Source organism: Apaloderma vittatum, unplaced genomic scaffold (assembly GCF_000703405.1).
Source record: "Apaloderma vittatum isolate BGI_N311 unplaced genomic scaffold, ASM70340v1 scaffold18575, whole genome shotgun sequence".
Taxonomy (NCBI): domain Eukaryota; kingdom Metazoa; phylum Chordata; class Aves; order Trogoniformes; family Trogonidae; genus Apaloderma; species Apaloderma vittatum.
The window spans coordinates 47,930-66,755 of NW_009716572.1; the positions used below are offsets into that span (position 1 = coordinate 47,930).

Below are 18,826 nucleotides of genomic sequence, written 5' to 3' on the forward strand. Positions count from 1 at the left end.
AATGGGAAAATCTCCAAAGAAACCCAGGGAAGATCAGTAACGGTATGAGCAATTTTGCCCTCAGCCATAGTAGATGCCTTTTGAGCTCTTATTTGAGCACAAGTGGACTAGCACTGACTCTTCCAGAGAAAGCAGAAAGCTTAGCTGCTGGTCTCCTAGTTTTAATCCACAACTCTCATATTCCATAAAAGCAGTGAATTTACCTAATTTGGGGATGATATTGGCGTGAACACCTCCCACTCTTTGGAAGCCAGCTGCCGTGTAGCCAAAAAAGCTAACTACTGAGAGTAGGTGAAGAGGGAAGGATGAGAGTCCATGTAGGCTGACAGCCCCATGGTTAGAGACAACCACAGCAGTTTTCAGGCTCTTGTCTGGGCACTGAGCCCAGTTCCATAGGCAGTGCTGCGGCCCTCTTACAGGCACTAAAACCCTGCAGGAGAGTTCCTCAGATGCTGTCAAACTGTGAACATCCTCATGTGGGCACTCAAGTCCTCTCCACTCACAGGAGGTTTGTATCAGCACCATAAACCTGCTTTGAGAGGCAAGAGCTGAAATCATAAGCTTATGCTGTCCTGTTCAGTACTTCAGTATTTTCCCTAGATCTGGCTATTATCATGCTATAAAACCACTAAATCACAATAATACCACTAAAAACACATAGCTATATCTCTCACACAACCAAAACTAGTTTCTATTAAGTTGGTGAATCCATGTGGCTACAGGCCTAACTACTTCCCTTTCAGAACCAAGATGTCTGAATAGAGAGCTCCCAAAATAGTAAGCATCTTACAGTAACTTGTGGTATTTCTTAGGTCAGAATAGAAATACTTATTTATCAGTACTTCAAGGCATATGACATCATTCTTTTAAAGGAAGCAAAACTGAACATGTTCATTGTGAAATTAACTTTTCCAGCTATCAAAGTCAGTGCACCATTTGTTTAGTTCGTTTTAATACATAGATTTGACAGGAAATAATGTTGGCTTTTGTTATAACAATCATATTTATTCATAGACTTATTACATCATCATAGAATCATAGAATGGCATAGGCTGGAAGGGACCTTAAAGATCATCTAGTCCAACCTCCCTGTCGTGGGCAGGAACGCCACCTCTCGCCTAGACCAGGCAACACATGGGGACCGGAGCGGGAATCGAACCCTCAACCTCGGTGTTGTCATTGTTGTCAGCACCACGCTCAAACCACTGAGCTAACCGGCATCCTCAGTACTTCTGCAATATGTACTATAAGTAGTGTATCAGATATTAGTTGATTGTTTTTCACAATTAGCTTCAAATATCAGGAAACTTCAGACTACGTCGGTAACACCAGGTTTGTATTTGCCTGAACATAAGAAGTTTATTCTCGCCATTCCTTCTTCAGCAAAGTATTGCCAGCAGAGTGAGTGCCCAGCCCTGACAAAAGGGAGGTCTGAGCAGTCCCTGCCTTTGCAGAGAGGCCTCCCTGAGGTGACCTGCACCAGAATTTGTCTAGCAGCAATTCCAGGATGTCTCTCCTCCTCTTTCATCCCAGGCAAACGACAGCACAGTGTCTTGGCATCAAAAGATTTTCAGTAGTTAAAGCATGAAAACCTCACTATGAACTCACCTGCAGTGTCTGAAGTCAAATACTCACTGTAAACCTCAGAAGTTCAGAGACAATTTGTAAATCATGATTTCTATTTTTTCTTATATCATATCATAGAATCATAGAATGACCTAAGCTGGAAGGGACCTTAGAGATCATTTTAATCCAGCCACAGAAACTCTATGTTCTAGAAACCTATAGAATGGGAAGCCTTCTGATGCCGCCCATACGTGTTGCTGGAACCTACTAATACTAAAAGTAAATGTTTCTGTTTGTATTGCTGCAGTACTCTTGAGAAATGCCAGGATTGTCCTACAGCAAGTCAGAGCTACAAGGAAGAATGGAAAGAACTAAAGTAAAAATCTTTTAAAAATTTAGTTATAAAAGGAAGAAGTCAGGAGTGACATTGCTAAAGTCTCTAATGTGACTAAAGAGGAATAGAAGTAAGAGAAATTCAATTAATAAGGTATTTTATTCACATCATGTCTGACAGAGGACTATTGGCTTTTTTTTACTACCCGCCAGATGGGAGATTCTGAACATACTGGATAGGTTAACAATAAGCTCCTACAGGGACATTCAGATTATGTAACACATCTAAGGTTTAATTCACAAACATGCACACCAAAACAAATGCACAAGAGAAGGCTGACAGAACCGTCTATCTGGGTTTTCTCTGAGATATTGCCTCATACAGGTCAGCAAAGTTCAAGACGCATTTGAAAAGCGATCCCATGACTTTATGCAAAGGTCTGTGGGAGAACACAGTGCTTTTGCTGCCCCATGGGCTACCCGTTAGTGCCCCTCGTGTGGTAGAAAAGCTGTCCCCTCAAGCTGTGGAGTGACATGAATACGGAGCTGTGAGAGCTACACACTGGGGAGTGACATGGAAACTCACTGAGCTCCTCTGCAATCACCGTGGAGAGGCAAGAATGAACCTTGCTCAGTCCTTGCTGTTCTCATTTCTTTTTAGAGACAACGCAGGTCTGGACTCCAAAAGGAGGAAGTGCTTTCTAGTAGATCAGATCCAGACACCCTTTTGACAGGGGAGCACTTGATTTCCACTCTCTGTTATACAGTGTTTCCTGCAGGTATCATAAAAGTTCCTCTCCTCAACATACAGGGTCCCTATAGAAAGCCCAGCTGCCTGCCTCTGGCCTGGCGACTCTCACCCAGGAGCCACGTGCCCCTCGTGGAACCATCTAACTTTGTGGGAAAAAAAAAGAAGTGACTAGGACAAAAGAAGGATCTAACATTATTCCATCGCTTTTAAGGAAACTATCTGAGGCTACAAAACCCTTCACAGTGAGAGTTCATAGAATCATAGAGCAATTCAAGTTGGAAAAGACCCTTGGGATCATCAAGTCCAACCATTAACCCTACAGTTACTCACCTGCTCAGCATCTTGATCACTGATTTCTTCAAGGTACTTTTTGAAAGGGTTGGGTTGATAAGCATCCTCCTTTTGCTGTGAGCTCTTTCCTTTCACCAGCACGGGACGAATGACACCAGGTTTTGTCTTGATCCATAGAACATCCAGGAGAAAAGAGATGGAAGAAAAATAAAATACTGTAGAATTTACATAATAACCATTGGACAAGCCAGTTCCAGGGGGACTGTATTGACTAGATCTTTTAAAAATTTTATTAATACCATGTTTCATCACCAAAATTATTCAACTGTCATGCTGTCTGGTCTACTTTTAATACAGATTGTGGACAAAAATGTTTTCATACACAGAACCTCATCACTGGCATCTGCTTATTACCAACATAAAAATAGAGACTGTGCTGTCAGGCACTGGTTTGTGGGCTTTGCTGGCTGGTTTTGCTAGCTGTTCAGCTGCATCTTGATAAGTTTATCACGTCATACTTTATGCACAACCACACGACTCCTTTCACACTGCAAATTCCTTTCTGGGCTCCTCAAAACAATAACTATGAAACAAGGAAGGGCAAGATGTGATGTTGTTAACTTACACCTAATCAGTAACATATTAGGAGAAAGTCTTTCTGGGCAATAATGCCAGTGATTGCATGCTCGATTTTGAAAGTATCTTTAAGGGTTCACTTACAAAAGTACAATTTTAGATAATTTAATCAGCATGGATGTGTGACACTCATTTCATCTCAGACAAATTAGATTAGTCAATCACACAAAAAAGAATGATTTAGCTACCAGCCAACCAAAAAATTGAGTATTAACTTGTCAATTTAGTACATCTGTAATTTTCAGAATTTTTACTGTAAAATCTGACATGATGGATTATGCATAAGCTCTAAACAGAAGCTGAGGGTAGTTTCAAAACAAACAACTTGTTCAGTAAGCAAAGAAATTGTTAAGTACTGAAGTTCTCGAGAGGTCTGTGATTGAGTTTAAACTTGTAAGTAAGTCTTCTCTGTTATGTCTACCACACAGAAAATGGGTCCTCTTTGTCACAACTGATATAGAAAACAAGATGATTGCTGCTGAGCTCCTTAGTTTCAGTCCAGAGGGGCAGCTTGCCTAGCTGGAACTGAGAAATAGGTGCTGTTGCAACTCCTCATCCTTAGTAATCAGTAGAGTAGAAAAAAGCAGAGAAGAAACTTGATTCACTATTAAACTGATTTATAAGATTTAGACTGTGTACATTTAATGACACAATGCTGCCTATTTTCAAGAGCAATGCACCCAAACTGTCTGCCTGGAAGAAAAAGAGAAGTTTAAAATGATGCAGCTGAGATTGCTGGATGTATCATGTAAACTGAGTTATGATTTGCCTTAAAATAAGATATGCAGGCCTCCAGCAAAGACAGAGTAAGAGGGATTCCCATCGGAGACGAGAGTGCAGGAGGCAGGAGATGTCCCCATGTCTTGTGCTTCTGGCCAGGGAAAGGACAAAGCAATGTCCAGGGGCTGAGGTGAAGGTGGCAGAGCTGAGGAGGTAGAGGAAGGCCCAGGAAGCAAAATATCTTCCCTTAGCTTGGTGGTTTATCCTCTCCCTCTTTTTCAGAAGTTGAGACCCTTTCATCTGCCTCATCAAATAGGAAGAAACATTCAAGTGAAAGCAAAAAAATCAGCCATGGGCCGATATTAGATTTTGTAAAAAATTAGTAACGGCCAAGTTGTATTAAAAACCTTTTCATTAAGATGGTCAACTTAGTGAAAGATGTGGTGCTTATTTAATGAATTTATAGGCCGCAGTTCATTACTATTTCTTTTTAGGATTCATCATAAAATATTTGTTTTCCTCTTCAAGATTTCTGAGAAGAGTCTGTAAAAGTGAAAGGCTCCTGGCTTTAAACAGAAAAGTTAATTAAAAAAAAATAAAAAGAATGTTATAGTTGTTACCAAGTCATCACTATGCAGACAAAGGACCTGTGGCCTTCTAGCACTCCTCCACACCATGTAACCATGCAATTAAAAGCCCATTGAGGTACTTGAAATCATCAAGGATAAGCTACTTTCTTTAAGCAGAAAACCTTTACCAAAACCCACGCTGTAGAGATGCTTTTAAAGAAGCATTTTCTAAACAACATCGCACACTCAAGTGCTGACTGAGCCGTGTGTTTATGTCCAACTCTGCTACCAGAGTGGCAGATATCAGCTAGCAACCACAATTTGAAATATTCTATTAACTCCTAAAAAAGTTATATAAAACCTTTGATCCAAAACTAAAACCTTCAACTCTTTTCTGGACACTGCTGAGAAACAAGCTATGACTTCACTTTGCCAAGGAAAGTGTTAGCCTTCCTACAATAGCACTGGAAAATGGTAAAGGCTGTTATGGCAGCAAAGTACTGCAATTATATGGCTACAATCCTATTAGCAAACTTCACAGGGCCAAGATATAAGCTCCAGGGCTGACCTATAGTCAGTTGCTCTGATTCAGTGCCAAGGTATTCCCTGGCATAGTTTTGGCCCCAGTTGGTGAGTACGTGGTCAGAAACAGGAGGACAAGCTGGGCCAGGGTATCTCTTAGTAGGCCGTATGGACATGGCCACCCTTTTTCAGGGACAGAAGGCATTTGGCTGTATGAAAAGGAGCACCAGAAGAACGAGAAGTGGCAACCATGGGGCAGATTTTACTACAGGATCATGGAGAGGACCAGGAATCGCAAATCACTGTGTGTGGCAATTCAAGCTGTGCAAACTAGAAGAAATAAATTATTCTAAACAGCACAATTGGTATACATTTGGACAGATAATAGGCAATGGCTTTTGAAAGGGTGCTCATGCCTGATAAATCTTTTATAGTTGTTTTTAAAGTTAGTGATGCAAGAAAGATGGCTGATATGGCAGGTGTAGTTTATGTTTAAACTAGCAATATGAAAATTTTTTGGCATCTAGGAATACACATTAGATGAAATCAAGTGACAACAGAGTGTCCTATGTAAGGCTCAGTTTTGGGGATTTTTTTTTCCCACTTGCTCCCTCAATGCATGACCAGAGATAACAAAATGAGACTGGTTCAGAGGATCCGCAGCTATGATGCATTGGATTTCCAAAAGCTTTCGTGAAAGTCTTTCAGGCTGGTCTACTAAGGAAATGAAACTGCTGCTGATTTAAAGAGAATATTTCCTATGGAGCAGTTAAAAGATAGGAAAGAAAAGGTTGGAATAAATGTGCAAATTTCACAGCAGAGGGAAGTCACTAATAGAATTCCTTAGAGACAATCTGGAATCTGGGCTTTGATTAATAGATGTAGATAGGCCAGAAAACAGAGACTAATAAGGTGACAAAGTTTGCTGGTAATACTGAATCATTCAGCAGAGTAAAACCAAAATACTAGTGCAAAGAATTGCAGAAAGATCTTATGATACTGAGTGAATGAATGACAAAAAGGCAGGTGAAACTTAACTGAATTCAACACTGATACACTCCGTGGGGGAAAACTAAACTACATCCTAAATTTACACATGAACTGATGAAGTAGTTAACTCAGGAACTAGCCTTTACTTACTGCACAGAAAATAAATCTCAGGTTTATTGAATGCAGTTCTATGCATTCTATTAGCTAACTCTCAGTATAAATAAAATGAATTGAATAAATTACCAATAATTTTAAAGAAAGTAATAGAAATAACAGTAAAGAACATTGTCATATCATCACATAAAAAGGAAGCACCGGGTTCAGAGCTAGACAAGGGTAGTTTACGGTTTTAGTCAGCTAATCGCAGAAACAACAATCTGCAAAAGGTATAGAAAAGGGCAACAAGAATCATCAAACATATGGGACAGTATCTATACTTCTTAGAGAGTGACTAAGCAATTTTGACTTTCCTGCATGAAAACGAGATGACTGATAGGGTATTACATTTAATACCTAGAAAATTATTACTATTTTTTAGAAGGTGAAAAAAAACCAATCATTTGCTGTTTCAATATAAGAACTGAGATCAAATAGTAAGTTTAAAGCAAATAAATAAAGTTCTATTTCATGCAATATATAATTAAAAACTAAACTCTGTTGCTGCAGAATGTTATAGAGACCAAACTATAATGAGATTCAAAAAGTAACTGTAAAAAAAATCGTGAAAGAAGTGGCCAAACATTACCAAACAGAAGAAATTGATTCAGGAAAACCCACAAATTCCATTAGCTGAAATACGATTGAGAAAATTTCTCATCCACATCTCATTTTTTTCCTAAGCATTCATTAGCGGTCACTGTCACTTGGACAGGCTCCATGAACTCTTTTATGACTTCCTTGGAAAGTTTGGCTACAGCAGGCCTAAATTGTAATCAGAGGCAAAATGAACATTTAATGCATAATCTCTCTTTATTTGATTCTACTCTTGCTTTTTGCTAGTTAGGGCAGCTTTGATTTAAACCAGGATGTAAGAACAAAATGGATGTCAGTGTGTTGTTGCATATAAAAAAAAATTATAGAAGTGCAATATTAAAAGAGTCCAAGAACCAGGAGCAGACGCTATAGTCGTCGCATACCTCAAGATTCATCAGGACTCTCTAGTTTGTCATTTGGTCTATGGGTTTACAAGAAGTGTCAGGATTTACAGTTACTTAAAATAGGTGTGTATTGAATACAAAAGAAAGTAAAATAGCTTTGTAGGAGGATATTCACTCCAGCTTCTTTCAAGGGACTAAGAACGTATAATTATTTAGGCTTTGTTCTCGTGCAAATTTGACACACAGCTGTGCAAAACATACCAGCTGACTCTCCGTTACCATAGGCGCCGATTTGTAGAGGTTGGCCTGCAAGAATGGTAAATACACACAGTATTATATAAAACATCACAGTAATTATAGCGATGACAGAAGAAAAATCTATGGACAGCAGTATGTTTAGGTACAGAAACTTTTACCACTGATGCAGTGACATGCACTCGGTAAGAGAAGTTAAAATATTGTCATTTCCCGTTTATTTCTAAGTATAATCAAATACAGAATCATAGAATGTTTTGGGTTAGAAGGGACCTTTAAAGGTCATCTGGTCCAATCCCCAGGCGTATGAATGCCTTCTCTTAAAATTTTAGGAATATTTTTTTCCAATTGCAACAAGACTTCACTTTTTCATATCAACCTAATATTGAAACATAAACCCTGACATTTCTGAGCCTGCCATTGTCTGTTAGTTTGCAGCATCAATGTTATTAACACTATGAATTGTACTGGGAACTCAGTCCAAATTTCTCATCCTTCTGACTTTACATGAAGAAAACCAGAACAATCCCACTCAAGCATTACCTGTTTTTCTTTTTTTTTTTTCCTTCATATATATTGAACAGCAGAAGCCTCATTTTCAAGTCAATGATAAATATGACGAATGGGAAGTATTTGTGTATGTATGTGGAACAGCCATGTGCCACGTGTTTATTTGCCCACACAGTGGTGAGATTCAGATAATCCAGTGTTTCTCTACAGATAACATGCGTTTCCTTGATGTGGGTGTGATTTGGAGGCCTTGAAACTCTAAAATGTGACTATTCTGCAGTACGATGGTAAGAAAAGTACTAGATACAATGGTTAGATGTTATAGCTGTAGTAGAAGATGTCAGTGTCATTATAGCTTTCACCCTCTGGAGAAGGACCACTATGACTGGACCTTTATCAACTCAACTATAAGCTCCTCCCACTGTTTCAAGCAGAAAAACAATTCCAACATGTTTGGAATCTTCCCATGATCCCCTGTGACAAAGACCTTGCAGAGATTTGGCCACAGAACTCTGCATGTGGTCTCCCAAGTGCTAAACAGAGATGTTTAATCACTCCCTGGACCTGCTGGCTCTCACCTTTCTTGCATCGGTGGTGAGAACAGCATCCCCATGAGTCATGGTGGAGAACTGTGCTGAGAGCACTCACATCCCTAAACAGAGCCAGTGGAGGAGGAAATCTTCCCACCCACACAGAGAAAGCTGTGATTTAGCACTGAATCTACAGGAAGTACATTTTCTGCCCTTCACAGTGTAAATTAGTTTTTACTAGTGGTGCTACTTATATACCAGGGATACTCTCTTTCCTACCATTAACGAAGTGTAATGACCAATCTCACTCTGAGCTTAAAGACATCAAAGCAGTTCAGAATGATCTAAAGATACAAACGGGCTGGAATTAATTTCACTCACTTCAGTGGTGCGAAAGTAAATCTCATTTCACAGGGGTGACCTGAAATGTATATAACCACAGCAGACCACAGATAAAGAAAAGGGCGACTTATGTCTACCTATCTGTGTGCTTTTTAACTGCTTCATATTATTCCATTCTTTCACTTGCATGTCATGTCTATAACACTTTTTAAAAGATTTTTAATAGAATTGTCAAGAGCGAAAGTGTCAATAATTACTGTCAATAAATATTGCAATTAATCATGATAAATTATCTTTTAAGTAGTTCTAAGTCAGCTAAGTGACAGAACTATAAGTCTGCTTGAAAATAAAGTTAAGAAAGTTTTCTTTGTTGACAGTAATTATACAGAAACACAATGACTAAGTATATGCATTAAGTTGTTAAATGACAATTATAGTACTTAATTTTCAGTTGGTACAAATTGTAATTTCATTGGTCAGATATTTTTCTGAACTTTTATATACTCTCTTGCTATGTGAGTAAGCATTTACACCCTTAAAAGCTTCTGAAGTTCGTGAGAAGACAAAAAGTAATCGAGGCCAAGGCAAATCTACATGATTTTAATTGGTAAGCGGCAGGCTATTTCAACAGATTTGCACAGTCTGCTATTCCATATAATCTATTGAAGTAATTAGTAATATTATCACGTGTGCAAAGATATACATTTACATGTGTGTGTTTATAGATAATAATTTAGCACGATGAAATATTTTCCTGTCTCTGACTCATAAACCAATTAAAGCTTTTCTCTTAACCAAAACCACGTTCAAAGCAATGTTTTGACAAACATCATGAATATCAGACATCATGAATACAAGAAGATAAAGAAAATTTTATCGCTAAATTACAATTTTAATTCTTTCTAGTAAAATTAGTCCACTTACAAAAACTAAAAGCCTTTTTTTCTAAAAGAAAAAAGATTTTCAAAAAAAGGATGGCTGAAGATCATTATTCCAAGACAGCTCACGTGAGATGCCACAGACCTTGTGAGGGAATTCACAGTTTGATGCTATAACAACTGTCTGTACAAAACCCAGTTCCTGATTTCCACTGGAGCCACTGTTAGATTGGCTTAAAGCAGGCACTGTTTTCAAAAGAGATATCTTGTACTTGCTATAAGGGTACGTTGACCCCTGGACTATTACTCCTCTACTGAACTGAATTCAGCACACACAGAAGGTCAGGAACAGGTCCTTTCCAGATAATAGTTAACACACTCCCTTGCATGCTTTGATCCACATCTCCTACCACTCTTCCAGGTAGTTCTCCATCATGCTCTGTGTGGTAGCATGAAGCATGCTGCTTTCGGTGAGCTGAAGAAATGGGCCACCCTGAGTCTTGTGCTGGAGTGGGGAGCTCACTTTGAGGGAAGTGGAAGCAGAAGAGAAGACAACTCTGTGGAAACCACCTCCATGTGCTCCCTCATTAAGGGCTAGAGGACAGGCCAATACCTGGTTTATTAGCTGGGACAGAAATAGCCTTTGTACATCCTCCCAAGGAAGCTGAGCAAGAGAGGGGGAAAGACCTGTGACATATTGGGACTGTTAGGGACATCTGGCTCGTCCCTCAGGAGACTCTGCTGCAGAGTGCAGTGATGGCAGAGCCCAGAACAATGTGGTTCCATCAAGCTCAGCTACCATAGCATAGCCTGGAGACCACAGTCTGTTTTCTGACACACAAAAAATTCAACGTGCTTGTACAATTTATAGGACAGGTTAGCCTGCCAATAGTCCTCTGCATTATTCCTGAGAGTATTTTTGTGTATTCATTTGTTTCATTTATCTAGAAAGTTCCGGGAGAGACTGGGAAGGGTTTGTAAGCGTAATTTTCTATGCCAGCAAATAGAACCTAACTGTGTCCCTAGGCATATGGGTTGAGTGTCTGAATTTCCAGTATACGTCAGACACAGTTTTGGGAGCTGAAGATCTGCACTGGAGTGATATTAAATACACTTTGTTCTCACAGGCTACTTCTGAAACACACTCTCATTTCATTAAAAAGCTCTCTTCCAATATCCTTTTTAATTAGTATGAGTCAGCACAATCTGCAAAGTAAAAATTACAGTATGCAATAAAATATGAATACAGCCACAGTCAAGAAGGAAAATGGAATTGATCAGTCAAGCATTGTGCTGGCATAAAACTGGGAGATCTCTATTGCTTTGCCAGCACTTCTTTGATTTGAGATTCAATAGAAATGATGAATGATGAATAGTAAGAAGAGATTTCTCACCACATGACTAAATGAGTTGTAAGTAAAATACAGAACCTGCAGTAATGTGTGTGTTAGTGAGAACTAAAACGTTAATTGGATTTAATGTCTCAATAATTGAGCTGATGACTCAATACAGAGATTTTCTTTGTATACTGGAATATGCGCATATGTGACAAAATAGCTTCAACTCATCTAAGGCTGAATTGTGCATTTTCAGCCAACTTTATTCCTTGGAAGGAAAAGTTCGGGTCAACCTCAAGTTCAGATGGATAGGCAAGAATCAAAAGACTTCTACCAAAGCAAATCCCCTACAATGCAGGCTGTCCAAACAAACAAACCCTTCAGAATCCATAAGTCTGTTTGCCAAATAGCTGCCTTCTTCCCCGATGCCCAAAGCAAATAACAAAGTGTGTGAATAAATTAGTTTCAGTATCATATTCTCACATGTAAAATGATCAGTAGACTCTGCACCAAGGATGTTCCAGTCATGAGGGTTTTATAGCAGAGGGAAGATATTTCACGTCTCAGTTACTAGTGCTCTACCGTACTCTCTCCTCTGTATTAGAGACAACACCTCATGTCGCGAGTAGAAGACTGTCTGCTACATGCAGACTCACCTATTAGGGTAGCAAACTGAGACAAATGAGACATTTCTAAAATGTAGAGTAATTATGAAAGTACTTACATATCTTGTTTCGCGCCCAGCTGCTCTCTGCAGTGTTGTTGACACCTTATACAAAATAGTTGTATTAAGAGCAATGAGTTCTTCTGAGTAACTCAGAGAGATTTTCACCATTGTCACAAGTTATTAATTGCTCAAATTCAAGAAAACTTCAGTTTTTAATAAAGATTCATGAGATATATGAAAATAAGTTATATTAAAGTTTTGCTTTTGTTGTTTATAGTAGAAAATATTTCATTTTTACTGCTCAAAATCTTAGATTCCATTCTGTTCAAGCTGGCATTTACCTCTGAGAGCTCCCATAACTAAATGCTTAGTAGTAGACAATCACAGGTGTGGTTGCCCCATGCAATTCAAGTTACATTTTCTCACAAAATAACCTGAAACATCATATTTCCATTTTCTCATCTGCAAGAACTTGCTTTCTTCTGAATAATTGTTTCTAAGTCACTTATAACATGTACTCCTCTTCCTTCCTGTCTATGACTCTCTTTTACCCTCAGTTTAAGTACTGTGCTCTCTGATCCTGAGGTCCTCACAAACTTTAGCTTGGTCCCTACGCTGCATCCTGTTATAAGTCATTTCTCATCCCCTTTATTTGATTACATTACTTCTAATGGATGCCTTCCATTTGATCAAGTCTCAGTTATTAACTGCCCAAGAAAGTAGGTTTCGGATGCTATAGATCAAAAATCTAACTTAGTAGTAGAATTTCAACCACTTCAGTGCAGGTGTTGGGAAACATTTCCTCAACACCAGTTACTACCTGCTTTTTCAGTATTCTGGCTTGAGATAAAAGTTTTCTGAGGCTGCCAGGGCCATGTAGCAATCACAATGGGGGAAGGGGGTGCCTATGGGGAGGAGAGGAAGGGTCAGGTGACCCAAATGGACCAGCCACAGTATTCCCTAATGCCATTTACACTTTCATATAGCTAGTAATGTCAACCTAAATTTGCCTTCAGTAAACTGAATACAGGACTATTCTCCTTTGTTTATTCATCCTTCTGAATCCAGAAGGCACACCAATATAACACAGTGAAACCAGAAGTTTAATGCCAGTTAGAAAGTTATTCCTGCCTCTCACTACCTGTTTCTGAGTTATCCAGAATAAATGGATATAGCAGACATCTGCCCCCCGGGAGGGACCAGAGTTGAAGGGAAATCAGCACGTAAGAGCAAGTCTACTTATTCACTTAATTATTCAATTATTTGAAACCCAACAACAAATATGACAAAAAATTGCTTGGAAAGATATTTCCGATCACTCAAGCTAGAAACATTGGCTTCCCTGTAGTAAAGACCCATAAATGGGATGAAATCTGGAAGATGGCCAGACACATGGCAATACAGAAGGCAAGACATGAAGGATATATTTCTTCTCGATCCCTCCCTCAAAAACCTTAAGGAACAGATTTTCTGTCATAATATAACTTACTATGACTTCAGGAAGAGATCCTGCAACAAAGACTGCAATGTCTCTAGGATTATAGTTCTGTCCTTCTATGTCTTTCAAATCACCAGACAATTCTACTGATATCGTATCTCTTAACTGAAACCTTCTGCTGCCGTAGGCTTTACTGTTGTGATTTTGTTAGCTTTATGTCTACCTGCTAAGAACATTTGGGTTTATTCACCTACCTTGCCAATATCTGACTCTGTGCTCATCTGCAGGAAACTTGGAGAAGATTCGCATCGGCGCTGGAAAACGATTTTCAACAGAAAACAGACTTATTAATGACAAGAGACAAAAGGAAAGGAAGATAGAAGATCAGTCCCACATACTGATGGGTTACCATAGTCAAAGGGTCCTGCAGGACTTGATCAATGACAGCACAAAGCTCTTCTGTTTGTTGTCTGAGCTGGGCAGGGGAGCACATCTGAAAAAGAAGAACATGTCACTCGGTTAACCTTTACTTTTTGTTTTTGAACAGAGGTTTGAAAGGGATATACTAGCACTACCTCTGAATGGGTGTCCAAAGCAGTGGCTTCAGTCACACCAGCAGTCTGGCTTGGCTCCTCTAGTGCCTGCAATTCAAAAGGTTTTGGTGAGTTCAAAATTTTTAAACTAAGCAAGCATACAGTTTTTGTAATACTGTGTTTCCAAATGTGGCAAGATGGAAAAAGAAGAATTACAAGCCTAGTATGGTTTTTTGGGTTATCAACGTCTGATTCTAAATCGGGGAGGAATGCAGAGAGGGAGACGGCTAGGTGAGTTATCTCTAATTTTAGGTGGATTGTCTCCACTTTTAGAGATCAGAAACAACCAATTTAAATTGCCTTTTTTTGCAGTTCCCTGTTCCTTCACAGTGAATGTGAATCATATGCCCTAGGGATGTTGGAGGCTACCTGCCACACACCACCTCTGGAAAGCCACGGGCTGTAAGCAGGTAGACAAAGCAGGTGTCCAAGCACACAAGAGGCCCTTTCTTTTGCTCCAGGAGACTTTTTTTTAAAAAAAAGATTTAAAATCCCTCTTTTTTAAAGAAGATGATGAGTCCACACTGCAACAAAACCAGTGCTCAACTTTTTTTGGATTTTAACCTGAAATCAGAATTGCATACATTCAAATACGTGCTATAAATAAGCACAGGTGGTCTAAGCAGGTATGCAATGTCTCCAAAACAAAACACAAGTTTCTTGAGCTTGGATATACTTCCTACTTTCCTACACCTGTACTTGGAACAGGTTCTAGAACAATGAAAATGGGTTTGCTGGCCCCTCTGCTTTATCAGGTAACTAACTAAACACCCTTAAAAGCCAAGCTCCAGCACTCAGTTTCCCTTTCATCTTCATCCAGAGTCTGCAAGGCACTCTCTCACCACTATCACTGAATTTTGTTTTGAAGTGAATTTCAAACAGACTCCACACCGAAACCAAAAATTACTCTGGAAGCCTGCTGATGCGTGAAGCTGGGCCACAAGGGAGAGGCCTGCAGGGTCTGTGGATTTTTTGTTTAACATTTTTCTCAAGTTTCATTTTGCTAGTTACCTGCCAAAAAAAGTAAATTATAATAAAAGAAAAAGATAGCATTCCTGTAAAACACTTATTCTTGCATGTGGGATTCTGAGGGAATGAACTCATAACAGTGAATTGGATATCAGGGCTGTCAGTCACAGAAGACATATGTGGAGCTCGGAGAAAAATGGCAGAATCATTAAAAAAAGAGAAAATAAACATATATTTAAGTAATTATTTCTGAGTTTAATTTTGCTCAGTACAATATTTTTTTTGTCTCCTTGCCTGGCTACTGGAAGCATATATGTGTGCATGCATGCAGAATTGAAAAGTTCATGACAATTTACTTTTAATATTATTTTAATACCATCCACAATGATCCTGCACAAAAACATGTTTATAGAACACTATGTCTTCTGTGAAAGAGTACAGTAAGAAAAACTCAAGAGTAATTTCTTTCCAAACACATTTCTTCCCTCTCCTCTAGATCTAGACAAACATTGACTTAAGAGTAGTTTTAGTTCAAAAGGAAAAAGTAAAATAATTATTATTTTAACATACAGAAATTAGTGTAATCTTATTCTAAGACAGAAGATGGCAAGATAAATAGTTTTTGCTATGTCCTAGAATCACAGAATGGTTTGGGTTGGAAGGGTCCTTCAGGAGGATCATCTAGTTCCAACCCCCTTGCCATGGGCTGGGGTACCTGCCTCTAGACTAGGGTGCTCAAAGCCCCATCCAGCCTCGCCTTGAACATGTCCAGGGTGGGCACATCCACAGCTTCTCTGGGCAAGAGAAGTTATGGATCGTCACTATTACCCAGGTAAATTTTCAGATGAACAGATAGTCCTGTAGAAGGGGGGGCTCAGCACTACACTCGAGTACTGTGTCTCCAGTTCAGCTTCAGTTGAGATAATATCCTTCCAGTAGACATAAAATTAAATGACAAAATGAAGTAGAAGAGTCATTCCAGTACCCATTGGGGCTAAGATTGCCAAAGCAGACTGTTGTAGAAAGATGACCGAGTCTAAATTCAGGTTAAGAAATACAACAAATTTTAATCAGTTTGGAATGGAGAAATTACTAAGCTTCTCAAAACTCTCAAGAAATCAGTATAGTAATGACATCTCTACCAAAAAAAAAGGTCCCTTCTAAGCCATTGTTAGTTTTTCAAAATACAACTCAATTTTTTTTCCAGCAGTACTTTTCTTTTTTTTCATTTCCTTAAAGAGAAAAATAAGAGATTAAAAAAGTACAACTCGCATTTCTGAACTTAATTTAAAACATTAGTGCTATTTACAATACTGTTCACTAGCACTACCAACAGTGTCAACAGTATTCAAGCTTCACCTCCTATGCTGATGGCCTAATAATGTTGGAAGTCGATCATTCCTATTTAGACATTCCATTGTTTTTTTATTATATATATAGACCAAAATCTAAAACAAGAGTGCAATTTAGAGAATGAAAACATACAGAATTTAAATATTCAGATGAAATAACCAGTTGCTGCCCCACTAATTTTTTCCTTGCAAATGGCAGCTTTGGGGGTGTGATGCATATGCATTCATTGATGTGAGTGATGACTACAACGATTCCCTCCTCTTTCACCCAAGCTATTTGATTGATAGAGCTATATCAGAGCTGAAAAGGTGCTGATAAAGGATCTGAACAAGTTTCTAAATCTTTTGTTAGAAAAATGAAAGCTAATACATATAAGGAAGGCAGAACATTGTTACTTCCACCAATGAACCACACCAACAGTAGGAGGAAAACTAATATTATAACCTGGATCTGACAAAGCTTCCTTCTTACTGTATTGTAAAAATTGTGGAATGACAAAAATAAAAGAAGTTTCCTCTTCTTTTGTATATTTTTCCAACTAATGTCTTCTCCTGAGACATCAACACATGCAAAGAAAAAAAATCTTTGTGTGACAGAGCTTCACATAAGATGAGTTCCTTTAACTTATTGCTTGAAGATCTTGGGAGATGATACTGAAAAGACCTGACTACTTTTCCACTTACAAAATAGTTAGTACTAAAATCTCCAAAGCCTTTGAAAGGAGATTATAGTCTGCTCCTGCATTAGCATGCATGGTTATTATTATAGCTGAACCAGTTCCTTCATCACTCTATGATTGCATAAATTATTTCTCTTCTTTCTTACCACTGGGTACTTATCTCTAGCCTTGAGAAGCATTTGGACATGAACATGAAATGTGGATGCAAAAAATTGACCTAGTAAGTGCACACCCTAATTTTTAAGGGAAAACTAAATTTTTTTAATTAAATTATTCTGTGTTGTCAGAAATGCTTTATAGGTCCAGAAAGGTCGTGGGACACTTGATAATAGCCAACTGTCCAGCAGTTAGGTCTACCATCTGAGAGTGGGAAAGAGGGCTTTCAAGTTCCTGCATGATTTTAAGGACTAGTTTGAATGTGCATTTCCCATGACCAGTTCCTATATCAAACAACATTTGTCAATACAATAGACAAGAGTTCTCTCAAGCCAAGAACTTGAAGTTGGGGCTCCAATGTAGCAGAACACTGCCAGATTTCCTCAGTTGCATTTCTTTCTTTTCACGGGAAGAAAAAGAAAGAAAAAAACAACCCTCTTTTTCCTTCTCCATAAGGAGGAAAATGCTTATTTATTTGGTGTGGGGTTTTTCCTTCACAAGGACAATATACTGCACTGATGGCAGTCTGCTGTGTATTTGACTGGATGCAATTACCAGACCTTTGGAGTTTTTCTGGAAGTGTAACATCGTATGGAAAGATTGTTTTAGACTCTTGAAACTAGTCAAATTTCATTGTGACAAGAGAAAACATGAAGGAAGTCATAAACATACAAAATCAATAACCTGAAATATTTATTCTTTAAAATAGAATACTTTTTTCTACACTTATTTAAAATTGAAGTTACAATCCTCTGCTTGTAATTAGTTGATAAATACAAGCAGGTAAGTCTTCCCTCCATAGCCAGTTATATTTAGTGCTTTTCAGACGACTTGGTAAGTGTGGGATAAAGCCTTGACTGCAAAGCACGAAGCACACTTCATCATCCTAGTCTGACCAGAACATCTGCAGTGCCTCTCCCCACCAAGGTTGCATGTCCAGGCTTTATTCCTGTCAAAATGACGCCCAAATAAAGAAAGTTCACTCCAATTAGAATGCAAAAAAGGTATGTTATCTGGATAAACATAACAAACTCAAATTCCCTTGCATAGACCTTGCTGCAGACCAAAGATTAGAGAAGACTTTTCCGCTTTGCAGTTCCAAGGCATCCAACAGTTTGAGGTAACATCTGAAATCTGGCATAAATCTGAAAATTATGTAGGATATGGTTTAACAGAGTGTATACTAAAAGTTAAAAAAAATCCTGTAGCTTCCTGAAATAAACTCTTAAGCACTATCTGTTTTGACTGAAATATATTCTTATAGATTATTTGACAAATGCAATCTCTAAATAATAGATGCATTAATTTTTTTAATGCCATCTGATTAAACATGGAATTTTGAATTAGACTGAAATCACTTTTATACAGAAGGTATACAAAAGTGAGTGTCAGTAGAGGCATGACTCACTGACTCAACGTTAATAAGGCCAGAAGGAATCACAGTGATCACCTAAGTCTGACCTTTTCTTTAAACCACAGAACTGCCTGGAATTACTGTATGAAGTTCCAGAAAAGTGTACTCTCTTGATTTTTCAGTTTCTGCAATAAAGAGACCATTTCAGTCTCTGAAAATTTTTTCTGATAATTTTTTCTGATGAACTTTTGCCTTATGCCTACATTAAACTTGCCCAGCTTCCTCTTCTA

At 38.5% G+C, this 18,826-nt stretch overlaps 1 protein-coding gene across 1 annotated transcript in view; it reads right to left on the reverse strand.

The window, feature by feature from the left end:
- Positions 1-18,826, reverse strand: part of MLIP (muscular LMNA-interacting protein) — a gene marked incomplete at its 5' end in the record, with an annotated part of 59,946 nt that overhangs the window by 20,928 nt on the left and 20,192 nt on the right. Inside the window, 6 exons of the mRNA XM_009869588.1 lie at positions 2,981-3,106; positions 7,737-7,781; positions 12,052-12,096; positions 13,687-13,746; positions 13,842-13,925; positions 14,008-14,073. Coding sequence (XP_009867890.1) covers positions 2,981-3,106; positions 7,737-7,781; positions 12,052-12,096; positions 13,687-13,746; positions 13,842-13,925; positions 14,008-14,073 — 426 coding nt within the window. The remainder of the gene's footprint in view (positions 1-2,980; positions 3,107-7,736; positions 7,782-12,051; positions 12,097-13,686; positions 13,747-13,841; positions 13,926-14,007; positions 14,074-18,826) is intronic.